At 37.0% G+C, this 12,642-nt stretch overlaps 1 protein-coding gene across 1 annotated transcript in view; it reads right to left on the bottom strand.

The window, feature by feature from the left end:
- Nucleotides 1–12,642, bottom strand: part of ADAM9 (ADAM metallopeptidase domain 9) — a 113,066-nt gene that overhangs the window by 56,327 nt on the left and 44,097 nt on the right. The window contains exon 12 of the mRNA XM_050801305.1: nucleotides 11,730–11,901. Coding sequence (XP_050657262.1) covers nucleotides 11,730–11,901 — 172 coding nt within the window. The remainder of the gene's footprint in view (nucleotides 1–11,729; nucleotides 11,902–12,642) is intronic.

Raw genomic sequence — 12,642 nt, forward strand, 5'->3', positions numbered from 1 at the left:
ATCAGAACTTAGGTTATCGTAAAGGAACCTTTTTAAATGGTTCCACAACAACTGATCATTAGTGGATAAGTTTAATTTCCAAGCTTACTCCACATGCCCCCTCCTCAAAGAGCTAACATAAAAATTTTAAATTTAACAAAAACTAAAATAATTTGTAGAGGGGCTATGATGATGATCTACATATAAGAATACTAAAAGCCAGCTAAAGATACAAATTTCTGAAGCCATTATGGGAAAAAAATTAGTAAATTTGCCTTCATTTAAATTTTAAATTTCAACATAAAATGTAACCTATGAAAAGTTAAATAAGCTATAAATAAAGAATATTAGAACATATATAACAAAGGAGTTATGTCCATCTTATAGAAAGAGGCCTAAAAATCAATTTAAAATAAGATTCAATGAACCAACAGAACTGATCAAAAAAATACATAAAATAATAATTCATAGAAGAAAATGATGCCTATAACCTATAATCACATGAAAATCTGTAAACTAAAACAGTATCTTCTTATTTTTTACCCATCAGCTTGCCAAAATTAAGAAAACATATTATCCTGTGCTGGTAAGACTATGGATACACAATGGCATAATATACTGTTGTCAGAAATGCAAACTGACCCAGACTATTTATAGGAAATTCATTAGCCTCTGATGTAAGTTAAAATGTACATGCTTTTAGATCCAATAATTCTACCTTTATGTACAATAACTATCATAGAAAAATATTTGTATATATACACATGACGTGTGTATATCTATATATATATACACGTGAGGTGTGTACAAGGATGTATACTGCAGCACTGTTTACAACAGAAAACACTAATTACAGTAATTAGAGTATGGTTAAATAAATCATAGTAAATCCTTGTATTGGAATACTGTTCAGCAAATTAAAGGGTGATGTCTACATAATAAAATGATACAGAAAAATGTCCAGGATATCGAAATAGAAAAAAATCTGCATACAACAGATTTTAAGTCAATTTTAAACAATATTAAATCTGATTTTATTTATACACAAAAACAAAAGCCAGAATGGCATCACCAAAATGGGAGAACAGAAAGCCCTGGATTCTCCTTCCTCCAACAGGCAGTGCTGCAATAAACACCCCTGTACACATCCCATGTGCATATATACAAATATTTCTCTAAGATAGTTACATAAAGGTAGAATTACTAGATCTAAAAGCATGTGCATTTTAACTTTTATTGGAGGCTAACAAATTTCCTATAAAAAGTCAGCAATTCAACAGTAACACATTAATCAATTCCCTTTGTAAGAAATCCAGAAACTAGGTGAGAGGCTACTACATTGCAGGCAATTGTAAAACCAGCCACACTGAAACCAGTAGGAAAACTGGAGATCCTTTCTCGCCACAATCCCAACCCATGAGATGGCATATAAGATCAGGAGGAAACAGCTCTCAGCATCTCCCTGAGGAGAGAAAGAGTTGGGCCACACATCCAATATTACAGTTTTTTAGAGTGCTTCCTGAGGGGACTACCTTCTATCTCATCTGTCTCTGACGACATATAGGACCTGAAATATATTAGATCCCTGGGGGTTTCAGAGAACAAAGGTGGCAGGTTAAACTAGCATGTGGACACTTGCCACAGCTCCTCACCCTGTCTCAACGCAAAGTAAATGGATAATAATAATAATACTTAAAAAAAAAAAAAAAAGGCTCCTAGCTTCTCCCAAAGGAGGACCACACACCAAATGCTACAATTTTTCTAGGAGCTACCCAAGGAACTGGCTTTTCTCTCTCCTCTCTCAGAGCACAGATGGAGCTGGTATATGCTAGATCCCTGAAGGCCACAAAGAACAAAGGTGGCTGTTCCAACTATTGCTCAGACACTTGCCACAGTTCCTCTACCCAGTTTAACACAGTGATTTAAAAAAACAAAAAATAAATAAATAAATAAATAAAATACCACTTCCAAGCTTTGCCCTGAAAAGAGAAACAGTTGGACCACGTGTCACATGTTGCAGCTTTTCTAGGGATTGCCCAACAAATCACTTCTTTCTCCCCTTTTGGAACACTGATGGGCTCCAGCACAGTGTAGACACCAGGGGGCTAACAACAACAGAAACAGCAGTTTTAACAAATATGAAAGTTTGAGAGGCCCAAAAAAGCTCTGGCCAGGTTAATTAGTGAAGAAGGTCTTCTCACTAATTTCAGGGCTGAAGAATACACCAACTTAATGGAAAAATGCAACAGAGGAGTGCAACAGCAGATCAGAGCAAAGAGAAGGAAGATTCAACAAACTCAAAGTCAGGTTACCTTATCAAGTCAGAGGAGCAAAAAGAAAAAGAAATACAAGTGAATAAAGCTTAAGGGATTTATGAGACACCATCAAGAGACCAATATACACACTGCGGCAATCCCACAAGGAGCAAAGAAAAAGTACCAAAAAGCTTATTTAAAAGAGGTAGTGGGTGAAATTTTCCCAAATCTGGGGAAAGAAATGGACGTCCACATGCAGGAACCCCAAAGAATCTTAAGTAAGAGGAATCGAAAGAAATCAACACCAAGAAACATTACAATCAAATTATCAAAAGACAAAGACAGAGAATTTTGAAAAGCAGTAAGAAAGACAGCAACTCATCACACACAAGGGAACCCGCATCAGGCCATTAGTGGATTTTTCAGCAGAAATCTTGTAGGCCAGAAGGGAATGAGGTGACATAGTAAAGTAATGAAAGAAAAAACTGCCAAGAAAGAATCCTATATCTGGCAAAACTATCCTTTAAAAATGAAGAAGACATTAAGACTTTCCTAGAAAAACAAAAGCAGGGGAGTTCATCATGACTAGACCTTTCTTCTAAGAAATGTGAAATGGAGTTCTTCAACTTGAAAGACTGCTAGATAGCAACACAGGAGCAAAAGAAAGTATAAAATTAATTAGTAAGAATAAATATATAGATAAATGCAAAATACTGTGTTGCTGTTAATGGTACTGAGTAAATCACTTTCACTTCTAGTGTAAATTTAGAAGAAAAAGCATAAAATATAACTATAGGCCAGGCACAGTGGCTCACACCTGTAATCCCAGCACTTTGGGAGGCCGAGGCAGGCAGATCACTTGAGGTCAAGAGTTTGAGACCAGCTTGGACAACATGGTGAAACCCTGTCTCCACTAAAAATATAAAAATTAGGCAATCATGGTGGCAGGCACCTGTAATCCCAGCTACTCGGGAGGCTGAGGCAGAAGAATCACTTGAACCCAGGAGGCAGAGGTTGCAGTGAGCCATGGCACCATTACACTCCAGCCTAGACAAGAGCAAAACTCCATCTCAAAAACAAAAACAAAAACAAACTAAAAAATATGTTGAAAGATACACAGTATTAATGGATTGTAAACTGTCACAACAACATAAACTGTGTAATGGGAGAACTTAAAGTGAAGAGTTTTTGTTTGTAATTGACGTTAAGTTGTTATCAGCTTAAAAATACTGTTATTACTACAAGGTATTTTATGTACACTCTAAGGTAACCATAAACAAATACCTATAGAAGGAAATTACATAAAAGAAAAAGGAATAGGGATAAAAGAACATCAACACACAGACAAAATCAAAAAAATACAAAGGAAAACAGCAAGAAAGGGCAGACAAAAGAGCTACAAGACAAAAAACATTTAAAACAATCACAGTAAATCCTTCCCTATCAAGAATTACTTTAAATGTAATTATGTTAAACTCCCCAACAAAAACACATAGTACACTGAATGGATAAAAACAAGAACAAAAACAAAACTAAACTGTATGCTATCTACAAGAGACTCACTATAGTTCTAAGGACATATGTAGGCTGAAAGTGAAGAATGAATAAAGATATTCCATGCAAATGGTAACCACATAGAGCAGGGGTAGCTAAACTTATATCAAAGAAAAGAGACTCTATGTCAGAATTGCCACAAAACACAAAGAAAAACATTTTATAGTGATAAAAGTAACAATTCACTAGGAAGATATAACAATAATAAATATATATGCACCCAACATTAGAGCACCTAAATATGTAATGCAAGCACTGACAAAACTGAAGAAATAGCAACACAAAATAGTAAGAAACTTCAATACTGCAATTTAATTATAGATAAAACATCTAGATAGAAGATCAATAAGGAAACAGAGGACTTGAACAACACTACAGACCAAATCAAACTAATAGACATATACAGGACATTCTCCCCAACAGTGGCAGAATACATACTATTCTCAGGGGCACATGGAACTCTCTCTAGGCTCACATGTTAGGTCACAAAACAGGTCTTTAGAAATTTAAGAAGACTGAAATCATACCAAATGTATTTTCTGACCAGAATGGATGAAACTAGCAATTAGAATAGAAAAAGATGGCAATAAAAGTAAAAAGGAAAATGGAAACATCACCAATATGTGGAAATTAAACAACACACTTTGGAACAACCATTGGGTCAAAAAGGGAATCAAACACGAAATTAAAAAATACTTTTGGACAAACAAAAAACACAATATGTAAAAACTTCCGAAATACAGCAAAACTAATACTAAAAGGAGGCCGGATGTGCTGGCTCACACCTGTAATCCCGGCACTTTGGGAGACCTAGGCAGGTAGATCACCTGAGGTCAGGAGTTCGAAACCAGCCTGGTCAACATGGCAAAACCCCATCTCTACTAAAAAATTAGCCAAGCATGGTGATGAGCGCCTGAAATCCCAGCTCCTCAGGAAGCTGAGGCACAAGAATCGCTAGAACCCAGGAGGTGGAGGTTGCAATGAACCAAGATTGTGCCACTACACTCCAGCCTGGACGACACAGTGAGACTCTGTCAAAAAAAAAAAAAAAAACCTCAAATAAACAATCTAACTTTACAAACCAAGAAACTTGAAAAGCAACAGAAAATTTAAACTCAAAATTATCATAAGGAAAATAATGAACTTCAGATCAGAATTAAAACTGAGACTAGAAAAAGAATTGAAAAATCAGCAAAACCAAGAGTTAGTATTTTTCAAAAGATAAGCAATATTGACCAACCTTAACTAAGAAAAAGAAAGAGAAGACTCAAAATCAGAAATGAGAAAGGAGACATTTCAACTGATGCCATAAATAAAAAAACTACAGGCCAATGTGCCAAATAAATACAGATGCAAAATCTTCAACAAAATACTAGCAAACCAAATTCAGCTGCACATTGAAAGTAAAATACACCTGACCTAGTAGAATTTATCCTTGGGTATAAATTGGGATGGCTTGATATACAAAAATCAATTAATGAGACCAGGTGCAGTGGTGCACACCTGTAATCCTAGCACTCTGGGTGTCTTAGGCAGCCAGACTGCTTGAGTTCAGGAGTTCGAGACCAGTCTAGGCAACGTGGCAAAATTCCTTCTCTACAAAAAATACAAAAATTTGTCAAGCATGGTGGCATATGCCTGTAGTCCCAACTACTCAAGAGGCTGAGGCACGAGAATCACTTGAGCCCATTAGGTCAAAGCTGCAGTGAGCTGTGTTTGCAGCACTGGCAAACACAGGCTGTGTTATCAGCCTGGGCAACAGTAAGACTCTGTCTCAAAAAAATAAATAAATAAATAAATAATAATTAATTAATGAGATATGTCACATTAACAAAATGAAGGATAAAAAATCGCATGATCATGTCAACAGATACAGAAAAAGCCCTTGATAAAATTCAATATGCTTTCATGCAAAAAGCTCTCAACAAACTAGAAATAAAGGAAAATAACTTCAACATAATTAGGGCATATATGAAATTCCCATAGCTAAAATCATATCTAGTTGTGAAAAACAAAAAGTTTTTCCTCTAAGTTCAGAAATGATGCAAGGATGCCCAATCTTGCCACTTCTATTCAACTTGGTATTGGAAGTCCTAGCCAGAGCAATTAGCAAGAAAAAGAACTAAAAGGCATCTAAATTGGAAATGAAGCAAAACCGTCCCTCTTTTAAGATGACAAGATCATACATATAGAAAATCCCAAAGAGTCCATCAAAAAACTGTTATAACTAATAAATAAATACAGTAAAGTTGCAGGATACAAAACTGACATGCAAAAATAAGGTCATTTCCACATACTAACAATGAACTACGAAAAGGAAATTAAGGAAACAAAGCTATATACAATAGTATTGAAAACAAAATATTTGTGAATAAGCTTAACAAGTGAAAAAGATTACACACTAAAAACTACAAAACATTGCTAAAATAAATAAAAGATGATACAAATACTTGGAAAGACATCCTATGTTCATGGACTGGAAGAATTAAAATTGGTAAATTGTCCATATTACCCAAAGTGATCTACAGATTCAATAAAATCCATTCCTCAGAAGAAGAAATACAAGCAGCTGCCAAACACATGAAAAAATGCTCAACATCACTGAACATCAGAGAAACGCATATTAAAACCACAATGAGATATCATCTTGTAACAGTCAGAATGGCTATCATCAAAAAGTCAAAAAAAAAAAAAAAGGCTGATATTGGTGCAGATGCAGAAAAAAGGGAATGCTTATACACTGTTGCTGGGAATGTAAATTAGTTCAACCTCTATGGAAAACAGTATAAAGATTTTTCAAAGAACTAAAACTAGAACTACCATTTGACCCGGCAATTCCACTACTGGGTATCTACTCAAAGGAAAATAAATCATTATATAAAAAAGATATCTGCACTGATATGCTCATTGCAGCACTATTTACAACAGCAAAGTCATGAAACTAATGTAAGTGTCCATCAACAGTTGACTGGATAAGAAAAATCATACACACACACACACACATACACACACACGCACGCACGCACACCATGGAATACTATGTAGCCAAAAAAAAGAATGAAATCATGTCCTTTGCAGCAACATGGATGGAGCTGGATGCCATTATCCTAAGTGAACTAACTCAGAAACACAAAATCAAACACTGCATATTCTCACTTGTAAGTGTGGGCTAAACAGTGGGTGCACATGGACATAAAGATGGAGGTGATGGACACTGGGAACTCCCAAAGGGGAAAGGGTGGGAGAAGGGTGAGGGCTGACAAATTATGTATAAGGTACAACGTTCACTGTTTGGGTAATGGGTATACCAGAAGCCCAATCCCCACCAGGACACAATATACCTATGTAACAAATATCCATATGTACCCCCCTGAATCTAAAATAAAATAAGATTTAGACATACAGACCAATGGAACAAAATAAAGAATGCAGAAATAAAAACCAACACATATGAGATCACCCGATCTTCAACAAGGATGCCAAGAAAAAGAATGGTGAAAAAGTAGTCCCTTCCTCCCTGGAAAACTGGATATCAACATGCAAAAGAATGAAATTGGAACCTTACTTATGCCATACACAAAAATTAACTTAAAATGGATTAAAGACTTAAACATAAGGCCTGAAACATTAAAACTCTTAGAAGAAAACAGAGGAAAAGCTTCATGACATTGGTCTTGGCAATGATTTCATGGATATGATGCCAAAATTAAAAGCAACAGAAGCCAAAAATAGACAAGTGGGACTATATCAAACTAAAAACCTTCTACACAGCATAGGAAGCAATCCACAGGGTGAAAAGCCAAGTTATGGAATAGGGGGAAATATCTGCAAACCACATATCTGATAAGGGCTAAACTTTCAAAATAGATAGGAAGTGCTACAGCTCAATAGCAAAAAATGAAAAACTAATAACCTGATTTAAAATGGGTTATAATTATCCTAACTGAAATAACTCAGAGGCAGAAAGTCAAATACTGCATGTTCTCACTTAATAAGTGGGAGCTAAGCAATCAGTATTCACGGACGTACAGAGTGGAATAACAGACACTGGAGACCCCAACAGGTGGGAGCACGGGAGGGATGTGAGGGCAGAAAAATTACCTATTGGGTACAATGTTCACTGTTTGAACAACGGGTACATGAAAAGCCCTCACTTCACCAATATGCAATATATACATGCAAGAAATCTGCATTTATATCCCCTAAATACATAAAAATGTTAAAAGAAACAAAAAAAAATGAATTAAAATGGGCCTAAGACTTAACAGACATTTCTCCATGAAGACACACAAATAGCCAACAGGTATATGAAAAGATGCTCGATGTCACTCATCGTCATGGAAATGCAAATCAAAACCACAATGAAATATCATTTCATACCTGTTAGTGTGGGAAAAAGAGAGATCAGACTGTTACTGTGTCTATATAGAAAGAAGTAGACATAAGAGACTCCATTTTGTTCTGTATTTGAGATGCTGTTAATCTGTGACCATACCCCCAACCTGTCCTTGACTCAAGGTTTAAGGGATTTTGGGCTGTGCAGGATGTGCTTTGTTAAACTAGTGCCTGAAGGCAGCTTGCTGGTTAAAAGTCATCACCATTCCCTTAACCTCAAGTACCCAGGGATAACGCACACTGCCAAAGGTCGCAGGGACCTCTGCCTAGGAAAGCTAGGTATTGTCCAAGGTTTCTCCCCAAGTAACAGTCTGAAATATGGCCTCGTGGGAAGGGAAAGACCTGATCGCCCCCCAGCCTGACACCCGTGAAGGGTCTGTGCTGAGGAGGACTAGTGCAAGAGGAAAGCAGGCCTCTTGGCAGTTGTTGGCAGTTTGAGATAGAGAAAAGCATCTGTCTCCTGCCCATCCCTGGGCAATGGAACATCTCGGTGTAAAACTGGATTGTATGTTCTGTTTACTGAGAAAGGAGAAAACCGCCTTAGGGCAAAGGTGGGACTTGCTAGGGCAATGCTGCTCTTTATGCACTAAAAAGGTTTATGGAGATATTTGCAAATGCATGTCAAGGCACAGCACTTTCCCTTAAACTTATTCTATAAATACTAAGGGAACTCAGAGACCGGTGACGGCATGGGTCCTCTGTATGCTGAGTGCCAGTCCCCTGGGCCCACTTTTTCTTTCTCTATACTTTGTCTCTGTGTCTCATTTCTTTTCTCAAGTCTCTCGTTCCACCTAACGAGAAACGCCCACAGGTGTGGAGGGGCAGGCCACCCCTTCATGTTAGGATTGCTATCATGGAAAAAAACAAAAGACAACAAGTGTCAGCAAGAATGTGGAGAAACTGGAACCCTTGTGCCCTGTTGGGAAGAATGCAAAATGGTGCAGGCACTATGGAAAATAGTACAAAAGTTCTTTTAAAAATTAAAAATATAACTACCATGTGATCTAGCAATTCCACTTCTGGGTACTTATCTAAAATGAAATCAAGATCTTGAAGAGACATTAGCATTCCTATGTTCACTGCAGCATTATTCACAGTAGCCAGGATATAGAAACCACCTAAATGTCTGTCAACAATTGAATGGATAAAGAAAATGTGATAAAGAAATGTACATATATACATACATATACACACATACAACAGAATAGTATTTCCCAAAAACAAAGGAAATCTTGTCATTGCAATAACATAGATGAAACTTGAGTCTACAATACCATGCTAAGTGAAATAAGGCAGCCACAAAGGATATAATACTATGTGATTTCACTTATATTAGGTATCTAAAATAGTCAAGTTCATAGAAGCACTGAACAGAATAGTGGTTGCCAGGGGCTTGTGGAACGGAAAATGGGGAGCTGCTGATCAACAGTTATAAAGTTTCAGTTACACACAATGAAAAAGTTCTAGAGGCCGGGCGCGGTAGCTCAAGCCTGTAATCCCAGCACTTTGGGAGGCCGAGACGGGCGGATCACGAGGTCAGGAGATCGAGACCATCCTGAACACGGTGAAACCCCGTCTCTACTAAAAAAAAATACAAAAAACTAGCCAGGCGAGGTGGCGGGCGCCTGTAGTCCCAGCTACTCGGGAGGCTGAGGCAGGAGAATGGCGTAAACCCGGGAGGCGGAGCTTGCAGTGAGCTGAGATCCGGCCACTGCACTCCAGCCTGGGCTACAGAGCGAGACTGCGTCTCAAAAAAAAAAAAAAGAAAAAGAAAAAGTTCTAGAGATGTGCTGTACAACATAATACCCAGAGTTAACAACACTGTATTGGACATTTAAAAATCTCTTAGAAGGGTCAGTTTCATGCGAAGTATTCTTACCACATTAAAGTCAAAATAAATCCTAAAACAAGCCCAATATTTATAAATGTACCTACTGTATACTGTATATAAATGTATGCAATAGAGTCTAAAAAGAAATACATCAAACTTATAAAAAATAAAAAGGAAGTAAGAGATTTATGGGGGAAATAAAGGTGTGTAAAGTTGCTTTTACTTACTACTTGAATTTTTTTTTTTTTTTTTTTTTTTTTTGAGACAGGGTCTCACTCTCTTGCCTAAACTGGAGTGCGGTGATCCAATCATAGCTCACTGTAACCTCAAATTACTAGGCTCAAGCAATCCTCCTTGCCTCAGCCTCTGGATAACTAAGACTATTTGGCTTTTCGGGGTTTTTTTTTTTTTTTTTTTTTTTTTTTTTTAAGAGACAGGGTCTTGCTATATTGCTCAGGCTAGTTTCAAACTCCTGGCCTCAAGCAATCCTCTCACCTCAGCCTCTCAAAGTGCTAGGATTATGGGTACATGCCACCACACCCAGCCCTATTTGAAACTTTTATACCAAAAAACACCCTGTGATACTTGAGGAGGAGGAAGTATTTTTAAGAGTAATTTTGTAGTGAGAAAGCTCAAGAAGCAAATATAGATTATTATTTCAGTAAGTTTGTTTGTGAAGTTGGGAGAAAAGACTAATAAAATACGTCAGGAAGAAGTTAAGAATGCCTAGAAAGAGAAAGGTCTTAGTCATCCTGATGGCATCTTAATTTAGAAATTAAACATAACCTGCTCAGGTCTCATTTTCCTCACCTGAAAATGGGACTATTAAAACTACCAATCTCTTGGGGTTATTATGAGGGTTATACTGTGTAAGATACTTACCAAAAGTCCCTGACGTGCATCAATACTGCAACAAAAGCCCAACACAGCTCCATCATAAGACACATACTACATTTCTGGAAAGCAAAGTCACCTGGTAAAAGCCAGGCATGGTCAGGTAGGGAAGAAAAAGACGCACTTGTGGAGAAGATTGAGAATACAGTAGAACTTACATACAGTTGAACAAGTGTCTTTCAAACTTAAGACAAGGCCTAGGAGGAAAGGGCTCAAGCAGGCCATGTTGAGAGGAGCGTGGCTAAGTATGGTAAGGAATATGGCTACGGAACAATCCTAACAAAGATGGGCGTGGGTTTAGAGCAATGAGTGTGCATAACAGGTCAAAAAGCCAGAGACCAGTACATACACTGAAGGTTAACAAAGAGAGAGTGCTACTTTGAGTAGCAAGAACTCTGAATACTGAAGGACTCTGGAAGATGGGCCAGCTCCAATTCATTTTTAAAATGAGTCCAGCTAAATAAATATTCCTGCAATGGCAGTACCAGAATGGCGAAAGCTTACAAATAAAGAGCCACGTGAAATTCATTCTTTAAACCAAATAAGCTAATAACCATAAACCATAGAAGATAGCAAAAAAAAAAAGAGAGAATAAACATGGCACATTCCCTGACTTCAAAACAGATGGCACCATTAGTCATACTCTGAGAAGGAGGAGATGACCAATCCCTGGAACACAGCCATACAAACAAAATAACAATCCTCATTGTGCCACTAAATTTTACTTTAGCCCCTATGTCAGAGTTGCCCAAAACAAGCAATTTTATTTCTTGCAAATATCATGGCAATTTTACAAAGCAAAAATCAAAAATTAAACTGACCTTTGGCGTACCACAGTCACACTCTTCCCCAGCGTCCACCAACTTATTACCACAGGAGGGAGCACTATAGGCTTCATCAGGCTTTGGAATATTAAGAAGGCAGTTTCCTCCTTTATTTAAAGTCAACTTCTCAAAGTCCTCTGCACTGCAACTGCTGAAGTTTCTGGAACCCCTATAATAAACATTAAGAAAAAGATCTTATGTCACAGCGATTACTCACTTTGAAAATGTTAAGTCATGTGTTTAACCCACAAAGTGCATATTTTAAATGACAGAAAAGAGGCTAATAATTATGTGCACAGAAATGAGAATTCACACCTACTCGTGATAAATATTGAACATGACTTCAGCTACTATATAATAATTCACTATTTTCTTACAATATATTGTACTTCCAAAATATCACTTACATTGAAATACAAAATAATTCTCAGCATCAGAAGAGACTTTAAAAATTATTTAGTCCCATGAAAAATAAAGTTTTATTTATCTAACACAGTAAAGGTTCTTCAAATATTGGAAGGTAGCTGTACGTTGTCTCCAGTCTTTTTTCTACTCTGAAGGATAACATTTTTCTGTTCACCCCTGCCCATTACCACTTATTAGGAGCTCTGCAAAAATAATGCAAATGGAAAACTCCAGTTCAGATACACACTGGCCATCAAGAGGCAGACTGCGCAGTATAGAATTTCAGCTACTCCTATATGACAAGTTTTCAGTTTGAGCTTTACATATAATAACTTTTATGATAATTCCTGGGAACCATGGTTAGTACTTTGAAGGTTAGTTGGCCTTTAAGAAATGTCCCACTTAAGCTATGTGAGATTTATACAAATGCAATTTTGATATGTCCTACCTGGGATTTTCTTTTTAGCTACTGTTTTACTCAATGACTATAAAATACTTTCAGATA

Source organism: Macaca thibetana, chromosome 8 (genome assembly GCF_024542745.1).
Source record: "Macaca thibetana thibetana isolate TM-01 chromosome 8, ASM2454274v1, whole genome shotgun sequence".
In the NCBI taxonomy this organism is placed as follows: Eukaryota; Metazoa; Chordata; class Mammalia; order Primates; family Cercopithecidae; genus Macaca; species Macaca thibetana.